Genomic DNA, 12,226 nt, shown 5'->3' with positions numbered 1-12,226 from the left:
ATCTAAATGTAATTTCAGTACAGTAGAGATGCCTATGAGGGATTGATTAGCAAATTGTGAAAATAATTTTACAATCTCTGTGTATTACTTCCGTTTGGCCACTGGAGTTATGTGTGTGTTACCTGTTATACTTGAACCTTAGTTTAATATTTCATCTCCGCCATGCTGCAAAAGACAATTATGCCAACAGCTTGTACAAATGATTATGTCATTTATAAAGTGACATTAATGTGTATTCTTTAGACAATACATACATAGCCTTGAAAGACAGGGGCTTTTTAGTTGTCTTAAGTGAAGTAGCCATATACAGTATATATATATGTATATTTTACATATTCAGACGTTGCTGTTCCATATTCACTAAAATTATGCTTTTTTGCAAAGGGAACAGCAGATGAGTATAGAAATTACACAGTATATACAGCCACCATATTTCAACAATCAGCTCATCTCTAAGTTATGTAATTACTGTAGACATTGTGCATGGTTAGCATGGGCATAACATAGTTATCGGAAACAATAAAATGTAAAACTGGAAATTCTGTGTTTTTGTTGGTGTGTTATTTAATAGAAAACATGGGGAGAAGATGATTATCTGGAACATGAACATGAAGTCAGATGGAGGACGGAATGGGAGACTTCAGAGAAGAAAATTGTTGTTGCTAACCTCCATAAAACATAAACACAGCTAGCTGTCTGATATAACAGCCACGCAATAAATCTTACAATAACCTCATGAAGTTTTGAAGATATAGGAAGGTGTTTGTTTAAACTTTTATTGTCATTTTGGCGGCTGTACTTTTTTTTTTGCTACCAGGTGAGCTGAGTATAAAATTAAAGGAGCCTTATTCATAAAAGAAGAAAATGTAGACTACATTAAAGCGTGCAATAATGTACAGTATAGTATAAATACCAACATAATGCACTAGCTTCTGAGTTGCACAAGTAAACAAGAAGCTCTGAGGCTATAAAGCCTGGCAGGCTATTCATAAACATTGATTACATCATAACACTAAAGTACATAGACATATGTATACAGCAGAGAATTGATAAAACTAACATGAACAGGGAGACAAAATTTACTGAGAAATGTCATCCATGTTCTTCTGTTGACTTAACCTAATTAAACTTTGTTTTTTTTTTAAATCCAATAAAAGAAATCTCTTGCATGTTGTTGAAGAGCTTTCTAATTTCTAAATATCTCTTTCAGGAGGTTTGATGTGAGAAGAACTGAAAAAATGTCTTTATGGAAAGTTCAAATTATAATGATAATGCAATTTCTTTCTGTGATAAAATCTGTGTGTATTGTGGGGGATTTTTTTTTCTTTTTCAAGAAAACATATTTTTCAATCCTGGCAGGTTTTTGGGGTTCAGACAGTTAATATAATAATAGTATTTTTTAAACCATATTCTGATTTAAAAAATAATTATATATTTTGCTGGAATATATAGTTATTATTCACAGGATAAAATGATTCGTTTGCAGAAAGAACAAACAATACTGTGGCCTTCCAGCGGCCTCCATGCAGTACACACTCCGCGGCGGTAGGTGGCGCTTCAGACTTGCTTTGAAGTAAGACGGCGGTGCGACGAAGAAGAGAGAGCTAAACTGTGTCGCAGTCGCACGTAGCTTTCACTTAATCGACTCGTTGTCTTTGGTAAGTAGTTTCTCTAAATTACTTTATTTAACGAAATGGTAGTAAACGTTAACTTTTCGTGATTTATCTTTCCTACCTTTGTCGTGAAGATGTTCGAGTGACGCACAATGTGAATGGCGTTTTGTGAGAGCTGCGTTAAAAACTAGCGAAACAACCAGGTTAGCTAACTGGCCTTAGCCACACGATAAGGCTGGTAGCGATTGCTGCGTTTATTTTTGTTGCTAAATCTGAAGCAGCAACAACATTGAGGTAACGTAACTTTATTACATTACTAGTATGCTCGGCATCGAGTGTAGCGTCTGTATGGTTGAAAACATTAACTGGGTCGACTTATTTCAAGTTAGCAAGTCGCTGATACCAAAAATGGAAGCACGACCTGCCCAGATTCCTCTCCAGGATTTAGGGATCAGAGTGAAACGGAACCCCAGGCGACCATTGCGACATATTCTACCTGAACATGAAGCTATTTCAATACGCAATCATATTTGGTTACTATATTTGATTACTCTTTTTGTTTTTAAAATGCTATTGGTGTTTCAAGTATGAGCTTGTGTCTGATAACAACAGATCCGCGTCTGGAGTAAACAGCCACATTAGGCCAGTTTGAGCGTGTGGGACAATAATTTGATAATCTGTCGCCACATGTGCCTAAAAAGTTAACCAAGTTGCACGAGAATGTAATGAATATGTTTGTATATTTTATTTAGTCTTCTCTACGGTGGATTGCAGGCCAGCCTTAGAAAAACAAGGATAAGAGATAAGAGAAGACTTTATTTATCCTGCAGTGGGGGAATTAAGTCGTCACAGACAGGGGAGTTACAAAGAATGTGCAAACTAATTTGCATATAAAATGATTAAGTAAGACATCATATACAGTTAAAAAATAAGCATATATATATATATATATATATATATATATATATATACGCAAAGGATATACATAGTATAGTATAAAAGGTTATAAAAACAGATTTATAATATAAAGTATACAGAAGACATTTATACTGTAAATTGTACAGCATATAGAAAAATGTATAAGTATAATATAATGTCATAGTATAAAAAAGTATAGAATTAATTAATTTTGCTTGAAAAACTGTTTCCACTAAGAGCTAACAAACTAACTGAATTTCCCCCCGGGGATAAATAAAGTAATTTTGATTTGATGATCTTGTTGTGTGATGACAACAGATCCGTGTCTAAAGTACACTGCTACGTTAGACCAGTCTGAAAATAAATTTGATTTAATTTGTTGCCACATATGCCTGAGAAAGTTTGCATGGACATTTTGAATTTTTATTTTTATATTCTATTATTTATTTTTCTCTATGTTGAATTTAAGCCCACCTCTAGTTACTTAAAAGAAGACAACCAACATGTTTCTGTCATGATGAGAAGTATCTGTTAATGTTAATGTGTCAGTTTTGATGTAAGAATTGCACAACTTATGACAGGAATACAACCTGTTTGGGCTAAATGTGAAAAAAGTTTTCTCTAAATTTCCTTGTACAACTTTCTAAAACACTTTATACATGTTTTTAGTCTAGTTGATAGGAATTTAGATACTTTTGTGTTGTATTAAGTAACATGGTAGTTAAAATACGCCTTAGATAGAAGGCAGCTGGAATACAGTGTAAGATACTGATCTGTGATAGTATTGAGTGAGTGGAGTGACTGGACTTTTACCTGTGAATAATAGTTTACATATTGCTGTGGGTTGCCTTTAGCAAATTTGAACCACAACAAATACTTTTAACCATTGCTATGAAGTTGCTTGAATTTTCTCAGTTGATTTACTCACTATTTTTAATGCAGCTTGAATACTATAATTAATATCACATTGTTTAATATATAAACTGAATTTAATGCAGTTACAATTGTTTTTAATATACTTGTCATATTACAAGTTAAAATCAGCAGTGTTGAGTAAAAAGTTATTTAAATGATGTGAGTGATTTTGTGTGTTTCTTGCTTTTTTTAATTTGCCATCCATTTACAGCACATAATTAAAAGTATTTGCACCAGAGTTAGGTAGCACCTATTTTAGATTTTCTCCCTGGGCAAATACACTACATAAAACAGTTGCATACATAAAATTACGTCAGTGTGAATATAATAAAGAGAATTAACAAATCGTCACATACTTTATAACAACACACCATTTTTTTCTCAGATTTTTAACTGCATTGTTATAACTCGTGGAATGCCATTTAATATTTTTAAGCAACTTTTACTAACTGAACCAGCTTCAGGCTACAAGGTGCTTTTTTAAACTATAGAATCAGGTTGACAAAGGTTTTTAAAAAATCTAGCAATATATCTGCTTTCAGCTGTCAAACTATAGTTTCTTTTTTCTCTATAGATTGTTTGCTGCACATTCTTCTGAAGATGGTTCGACCACATTTTGGACCACCACGTTTGAAGCCCAGGTAATGTCTTTTGAGTATTTCAAGTTTCACTAGTTGTGCTATTAGTGATCTAAGAGGCCCTTGTTTTTGTAAGATTATGGTAATTTTTACAGTGGCATTATGTGTTCTAATGTTCCAAAATGGTATCTTTTTTTCCTCTTGTGTTCTTTCAGACCTTATGGAGATGGTCACGACATTGGACCCAGTGAAGGGAATTACAACCCCAACTCCAAAGGTCGAAGAGATGTTCAGGGCTACCCACCAAAAGCCCCTTTTAACTGGAGAGATTCCAGAGGTAGAGGACGACCCCCGATTGTTAAAAGAGCTCCCCTGATGGGTGAGCAGAGGGAACCACGTTTCAATAACTGGAGGTCCCAGAATCAGGATTCCTTTCAGCCGTACCCTCCCAAAATGGAACCACACCACAGCCAGAGGAGACCATCTCCATCTAGGCAAAACCGCTCCCCCCATGTCCAGCATCCGTCTTCCTCTCGCAGTCCTGCACAAGGATCCCTGAGTCACAGGGGCCCACCGTTCCATGGCCACCCCTCAGGTCACAGGTCACCCTCACCAAGACATTTTCGCAACCACCCAGCAGACAGGAGGCCAGGCTCCATGCCGGGCAACCAGGGGTCGTTCAGGGGCCACAAAAGGCAGTCAGGTTTTCAGCATCAGGAGCAGAGAGGTCGAGACCCCCGTGGGAATTACAGTCCCAGAGAACGGCCCCATGAGCACTCAGGTCATGGCATGAAGCGCTGGAACGAGCACGGATCGTTCTCTCACCCTCACAATGGAGAACATGGGCCCTCTGGGTCACAGAGGAGCCCCAGAGAGATGCATGGGAGAGGCCCATGTCCAGAGAGGTACAGGAGTGAAGCCACAGCCCTTGCTGGGTAAAATTATTAAGGAGGAGGCCTGAAGCTGGCCCAGTCCTCCCAGTCACTGGGGGTCATAATGATTACGTCTACTCTGCCCCAACTCATAATTATTAGAGGGAGTTAATGAGGGTCTGATGTAAATGTGGTTTCATCTGCCATTGAGAGGAATATTACATCTGTAATTGCTCTTTGAAAATTTACTTCTCCTGTTTCATTCTATCATGGCATAATGAAGGGGCAGCATTAAGATAAAAGTTAAAAGTTCCGCCTCCCACTTGACAATGGATCTCTCATTGTAATGATTTCTCTATTGTTTGATGGATGTGCAGGTGGTCATCTGAGCAAGACTCCAGGCGGCAGCGTGGTCCAGGGGAGAGGCAGGGCAGCAGATCCCACAGTAGAGAGAGGGCACAGGATGTCCCTCACCTGCCCCCTTTCAGATCTCCCTCATGGAAAGGAGGTCCAGCACCGTCAACCTCCTACCACAGGAACCCTCAGGAGAGGCAAATGGGAGGACCTCGCAAGAGGAGGATATCAGACATCAGCATGCCCTCTTCAAATCCTGCACAGGAGCATGGCAATCCAAAACACCCCAGGAGAGAGAGGCCTCAGCTGCTCAATATCCCCAGGCCATTTGGTGGTAAACCTTTGTCTCTTAGAGATAAAAGTTACTTGGTAAAGAGCAGACAAGTCAGAGCAGAGTCTCTCATGAAGCTCAGAATACCCCCATCTGTGAAACCCAGGCCACACCTGGACGACACTTCCTCACGGGAAAATGTCAGCTCTGTTCTTGCCATCAGGAAAAAACGCTTCCAGGCAAATGCAGCCCCCCTGAGAAAGCTGGAACCAAGAAGGGGAAAACCACAGCAGTCACCCCCCAGAGAAGAAGGCAATTCCAGCAAGTCTTCAAGAGACTCTGGTTCAAGAGAGAAAGAACAGGTGGAGTCTCGCCGGTCCCTGACCACACACAGGTACGGTATTTTCCTACTAGCACTGTTCGCAGGGGCTTGATGATGATTAGGAGGTCAAGAAAGAATGTCTCTATGTGAAGGGGGTGCCGGCTGTGGAAAATGGAGATGTCGTGATGAGCTTAATGTGCAACACTGGTTCAGTTGATGAAAAACGCCAAAGGTTTTCAAATGCCTCCCTGTCTGCGTGCTGCCTATTTTTCAAAATATCTTCCTATGAAGTGGGCTGAAGAGAAAGTGCTATGTTAACGCACCATATCGATAAAGCCAACCTGTTTTAAAACCTGACAAATGTTTAATGCCCTTGAAATGGAGTGTGGAAAAAAATTGTTTGTCTGTGCTTTTAAAAGGATGCCTCAGTTTGTCAGCATTACACTTGAAAGAAGTGCTCTTCAGCATGTTGTAAAAACCTCTTCATCCTCGCTAGAGAACAAAGGCAAATTGAAGCTGAAGTTTCAACATAGTGTAAACCAATGTATCTGTGTGGAAAATGAGGACCTAAAGAGGACACCCCTTAACAAAGCCTTAACTGAAATTGCCATGCTGGCCCCTTTGAAATGATTGGCAACATGCCAGCCAATAGGACCATTGGGGGGAAAGGACATCAAATGAATCTACAGAGTTGAGTGGTGACTGTTCACGGCACTCACTTAAACATGAGACGGCAAAGTCACAAGTCAAGTGGCATGTTTGATCAAGGGATTATCGAAACCAAAGTTCATCTGAGCTGTGATACTTCATGATTTAATTCGAAGTAAAACAATGTCGATATGGATGATGATAATGATTGATGACAACAGAAGCGAGAAAACGAAGAAGAATGTATCTGCAAGGAAACAACAAGCTACCAGAGTTAGATGACAGAATGCAGGGGCATTCATTTTTACTGATAAATTAACTGATGCATAACTCAGGCTAATCTTAATATTTGACGCCATTTGTGCAAATAAAATTAACATTTACAAAATTTACATTGGACATTTTATAAAATCCCCATGTTATAATGGATTTTAAACATTTTAAAAGCCAAGACAGAATTGGCTGACAAGTGATCTTTTTTGACTAATACAGTGAGTCAAACATGTTTTTCGTCTTCACACACAGGATGCATATGGACATCTGAATGTGCATCATAGACCCGCAGTAATGACTAATTTTTGTGTTACAAAGAAATGGAATTAGGAAGTGGAAATGTCATTCATGCAGTGAAAGATTAATTTCAAAAGGAATGGCTCATCAGAATCAAATACACCAAACCACACCAGCTGATCTCGTGGATGGTTGTAGTTTCCTGGCCTGATCAAAGAGGAGCCAAACTACAACTTGCACTTCATACAGTGCGCCTAAGTAGAGGAATTTTCTGCTTCTCCACAGTCATAGGAATGTCACAGGACACATTCGGACACGCATTAACCACGTCAGAACTGGAGAAGTACCTTGAGGTATTCTGATGAAATGCACCAGGGATGGTCACGGCAACTTTTGCAGAAGTCACAACTATTTGACGCCTCTATATTAGTCATACAGCAGTGCTTGCAGTTAACATGCCCTAATTTTAAATGGAAGACCAGAGAAGACCAAAGAAGATTACTTCAGGTCTAGAAGGACAAGAGACAAACGATGAAACAAGACAGATGTGAGAGAATGGATTTAAAGCGGATGAAAACGAGAGGAAAAACAAGTAGTTGTAACACGATGACAGAAGCAAGACCAGTTTGGTACTACCGGTACCTTGTTTGAAATGTGAGTAGATTTGGTCTGGACCCACAGTTCAGCATGTGCTGTGGTCAGTTGTGACTTAATGTAATTATCAGAGGTGCTCATCATCAAGCTGAGGGAAATCAGAAGGTGTAGCTGTTTTTCAAGGCAGCCGAAGTCTAGTGAATGTCTCTAATCCCAATCTCAGCCAGCGAAGACATTGTCAAGTATGATGGACGAAAGATGTTCTCGATCAACTCTTTATCCCACTTTGACTTCACATGCTACATCAAGAGGACATTGCTCAAGCCCCAGATGTTAAGAAGAGTAGGAGACATAAAGGAGCAGAAGTCTAACTTGTGGGCACTGCAAAGCCTTAAGTCAGCGGCCTTGAAACCTGGACTTGTGGGCAGACAAAACACAAGATCATCTCTTAAAACCATTGCACAGCTATGAAGAAGAAGCTGTAAGTGATGTAATCACCAGCCTGGATCTGTTCAGCCATTCACTTGATCTACAAAAGACCCAAGTCTTGAGAAACCCTTTTGGATGACGACGATTGAAGACAAATGGAATGACCTGATGAAGGAAACCATCAGAAGTTCAAGCTGACTGTGAAAACAAGGCATTGTCCTCCTGGCTTCCGAGAGAGAAGATTTGGTGATGTGATCTAGACCGATATCTAAACGTTGTCTCCAAGATTTGCCCGCTCTAACAATCACTGAGTAAATGAAGAGAGCTCAGATTGATTCAGGGTACAAAAAATAGGACTAAAGAAGCATGGACATTCCATGGTTTTTTTGTAAGTACCCATGTAATGCGTGGCTTTATGATCATTTGTCTGCCTGCAAAACAGTGCTGTTCATTACTGGTTTACATTCCATTGTTTAAGAGTTGAAAAGGTGATTTAAGTTTTTATCTGCAGTCTGTTTCCTTTAAACACTGTGACTTGAATACCGTGATGATAATATATCCAAGCAACATTTAAGATGTTCAAACACTGACGTAAGCCTCTCATGATACCACTTTAGGAATGCTGATGTCATTAATATTTCCTCCACTGATCTCTTTCCAGATCTTCTCCCATAGAGAAACGTGACCTTGTTGTTTTGTCCCACTGGCCACCTGGCCCGAGCTCGTCCTCCAAGGACGGCTCCCCTTCTAAAGATCGCAGCCCGAGGCCAAAGAGTGGTAAGTTTCTTGTGTATTTTAAGGGCAATAAAGAGGATGGGCTTTAATCGACAATTTGTTTTTACGTTTCATATTGCTTTACATTCCCCAATTGTTTTGTAGCTTATCAATATTCTTTTCTTTGTAGAACGCGGTTCAGATCACGATGCCTCACCCAACAGCCGACTCTCAAAGATGAATGATTCCAGATCATCACCTGAAGACCGAAGACGGGGCTACGTTGATAAGAGGATGTTTAGGTACATTTGGTTCAATCTGTTTTTCTGAGTGTTTGAAGCAAGGTCCTGATTTGTTAGGAAGTGCATTGTGTTCTGGTAGGTGAAATTAATGTTTTGCACAGAATGCATCCTGTTTTTCATGTTCCTTTATATCTTTTCTAGGCCATTTAATAATATGATGCAGGACAACCACAGATCTTGGAGGCCCTTCAGGAGACCAGGACCGGGACCAGGACCAGGACCCATGCAGGTGAGGGAAACATTCAGTGCATAAGACTGTGCATTACTTGTACTTAAGTATGGAAGAATGTGGTCAAAAGAAAAACATACATATTTTAAAATTGAATCATTATAATGTTTTGCTAAAGCACATATACATTAAAGGCAGTGAGGCGTCTCTAGAGGTAAATTAAGCCTATTGAGACACAGAGATCAACACTGAATAGCTTATTTTTAGCTGTCTACATGTGTACTGGCCTCAGTAATTGGAGCCATACCAGTGTAGTTGAATTCAATACCACTAAAAAATGTAATTTGACATATTTTTGCAGATATAAAACATTTCAGGCTTGGATTGTGACTACTGGGCAATGATGTGAATATACATTTACATCTGTGCAGTGTCCTTTTTAATCTTAAAAGTATTCAAAGAATACATTTGGGTAATTTCATACTGTTTGTATTCATTGTTGTGTTTTACAGAGACCAAAGTTTACTGGTGGTCCACGGAAGATGGGCCCTGACATGTCAGGAAATTTTAGAAGACCACTCATGGTACGCATGCCCACTTCAGAAGATCACTCAGTTCTTATGTGAAATGGCTCATTTACTCTTTTTTTCTGAATAACTAATATTTGAATTTCTTTGTGTTTGTAAGGAGAGCTTAGTGCCACGTCCCTTCCCAAATCAGAGGCCAGTGTTCAGAAAAACTCACAGTATCATGTCCAAATACCGCAACATGAGAGTGATGCGTCAGCGTGCACCGTACAACCGAGGGCCTAACCAACAACGCTGGTGATAACCGATGGTAAGTTGCATAACGTGACTGAAGAGGAAGCATGGCAATTTAAATCTGTCCTATAGTGTGTTATATTGTAGAACTGCCCTTTTTTTTTTTACATACAAGTAGGCCCGTTATTTATTTTGTATAAATCATCTGCATTAGTCATTTATTCTCTGTCAAGAAATCTTGATTCGTCATGTCAAAGCAATCTGTAATTTACTAAATAACAAGATCTTCCAGAGATGCCAGTATTTTAACAGTAGGCCATGTTTCGTTTCATACCCCGGTATAAAAGTTATGGTGTGGTGCGACTTTACTACTGCAGTGGAAAAGAGAACCAAATGTATAAAGAGCAACAGGTTTCAGCAACCTGTAGTTCAGGGGTCAACGACAAATAAAATCTTACTGCTGGGGACGGAGTAAACTATATTCATTATAAAAATAAGGAACATTTCAAACACTTTTGTATAAAAGGTGAACGGCCTGATGGCTCCCCAAAAGATCATGATCTCTCTTCCTGTGTAGCTTTTACATTTCTGCCTTCTCTCTGTAAGCTGATGGCACATTTTTACACTCCACTCATTTTTAGGCAGCCCTTATCACACTGATATGTGAAAGTGTTTCTTTTCTAGTAAGACTCCAAATGTGTGAGTGCAGCTCCTGTATACAGATTTTTGGGCTTCACAAAAACTTTCCCCGAAAGCAACAGATCAGTATAGGCCATAAAACTAAAAAGCATTACAAGTTTCTTGGTGGAACTTTGGTTTACCATTTCATGCATTAATCTACATATTGTGTATTCTGTGTGCGCTGAAACATGATACCTCTACTGTGACAATTTAGCAAAAGCCCACAAACTGTCAAAAGAAATGCTGTGTTCCAATTACTTTTTTCTTGACTCCAGCACCAGTCCCACGTTCTGCACACACAATACTGGAAGAGGCAGAATAATCTGACGATCGTCTCTGCTGGGCGGACTGCACAAACCCTTCCCTCACTACAGCCCTAAAAAGCCTGTATATTGTGGAAATGTTGTTGGTTAAAGCGTTTGCATTCGTTGCATCTTTGAACTACTGACATACTTTTGTTTTAGGTTATTTGTAACATATGCCATTACACTATATTGTCCCGCTTTTTTTCACGTGTATAGTTATTCGGGAGTTGCTGCTTGTTATCTTGGCAGTCGTCATTTTTACTGGAAGTTATAGCTTTTTCTTTGTTCATAAGCAGAAGTCAACTTAGGTTTGTGAACTCCAGAAAACGTTTACTTTAATATTGCACCTTTACCACTTGTAAAATGTCCTGTTTGATTAATCATTGGTGTTTTGATTAGAAACAGCAGGTTGTCAAAGACGCTTAGATCCTACTTGTAAAACTTGTATAATCACATGCTCCGTTTTTTGTTTGAAACTTGAAATAAAACTGAATTTAACACTGTCTTCCTGACTTGTCTTTTGGATTAAGGACAGAATTTATTCATCAAGTATGTTGTTTTTATCATATTTTTTTTTGGCTGTGTGGTTACTACATTTCCTGTTATCCAATTTAATAATGTAATTATTTTGCTTTCTCCACCCTAAATACCCATTTATTTCAAACTCCACACCTCCATTTTTTAACTCAGCTTATGTGTCAGTCATGACTCCAAGCTGAGATAAGCCTAATGAGTTTATTGCTACGTTCTAAATCCTGTTTTTACTTGCCCCTTGAACTTTGACCCTCTTGCTATAGTTGTTGCATCTTCTGTCAATGAGCCGTCATTAACACATCTTCCTCTGCAGGGGGTTGTTGGTCAGAATAGAAAAAGGCAAGCTTTTTCTGACAGTCAATAATATACACCCGAGTCTCCCTTCAACCCTCCGAACCCCACAAAATGTATGAAGATTGCCAAAAACACTATCTTAGAAGAAACTGTAAAAACAGGCATTATCGTCAAATCTGAACTCTTGACAGTCGTTTAAAGGATCATAGGTCACAGAAGTTTACATTTGAAAAAAAGCAAAAAACAAAGTTTAAAATTGCCATATTTCTGTCAATCACTTCATTCTACATGTCTCATTTAAAGTCACAAAAATTAAACCATTTGTAAGAACTAGATCCTGTTAAAACATTAAATTCTGCTCCTCAGCGACAATGAAGCCATGATTAATTCCGAGCAGACAGGAGAGGTTGTAAAAATGCAAATATTTCAACCTGTATAGCAT

The 12,226-nt window shown here is 38.9% G+C and overlaps 1 protein-coding gene across 1 annotated transcript; it reads left to right on the top strand.

The window, feature by feature from the left end:
- The first annotated feature begins 1,569 nt into the window (after nucleotides 1-1,569).
- On the top strand, nucleotides 1,570-11,461 carry si:ch211-114c12.2 (uncharacterized protein LOC336578 homolog). The gene is made up of 10 exons (XM_059351178.1): nucleotides 1,570-1,658; nucleotides 4,021-4,087; nucleotides 4,240-4,929; nucleotides 5,274-5,915; nucleotides 8,686-8,801; nucleotides 8,929-9,040; nucleotides 9,182-9,269; nucleotides 9,722-9,793; nucleotides 9,897-10,046; nucleotides 10,927-11,461. Exons 2-9 carry the CDS (start codon nucleotides 4,047-4,049, stop codon nucleotides 10,035-10,037), a joined length of 1,902 nt encoding a protein of 633 aa, XP_059207161.1. The 5' UTR covers nucleotides 1,570-1,658; nucleotides 4,021-4,046; the 3' UTR covers nucleotides 10,038-10,046; nucleotides 10,927-11,461.
- The last annotated feature ends 765 nt before the right edge of the window (nucleotides 11,462-12,226 follow it).

This window comes from Centropristis striata, chromosome 15 (assembly GCF_030273125.1).
Source record: "Centropristis striata isolate RG_2023a ecotype Rhode Island chromosome 15, C.striata_1.0, whole genome shotgun sequence".
NCBI lineage: Eukaryota > Metazoa > Chordata > Actinopteri > Perciformes > Serranidae > Centropristis > Centropristis striata.
Note: the sequence above shows the minus strand (reverse complement) of the source record. Positions and strands in the feature narration are given on the sequence as shown.

Coding starts and splice junctions, on each gene's coding strand:
- si:ch211-114c12.2 (XM_059351178.1), top strand. CDS start 4,047: ATGGTTCGACCACATTTTGGACCACCACGTTTGAAGCCCAG. Junction 5,916..8,685: donor CGGTCCCTGACCACACACAG/GTACGGTATTTT, acceptor ATCTCTTTCCAG/ATCTTCTCCCATAGAGAAAC. Junction 9,794..9,896: donor ATTTTAGAAGACCACTCATG/GTACGCATGCCC, acceptor TGTGTTTGTAAG/GAGAGCTTAGTGCCACGTCC.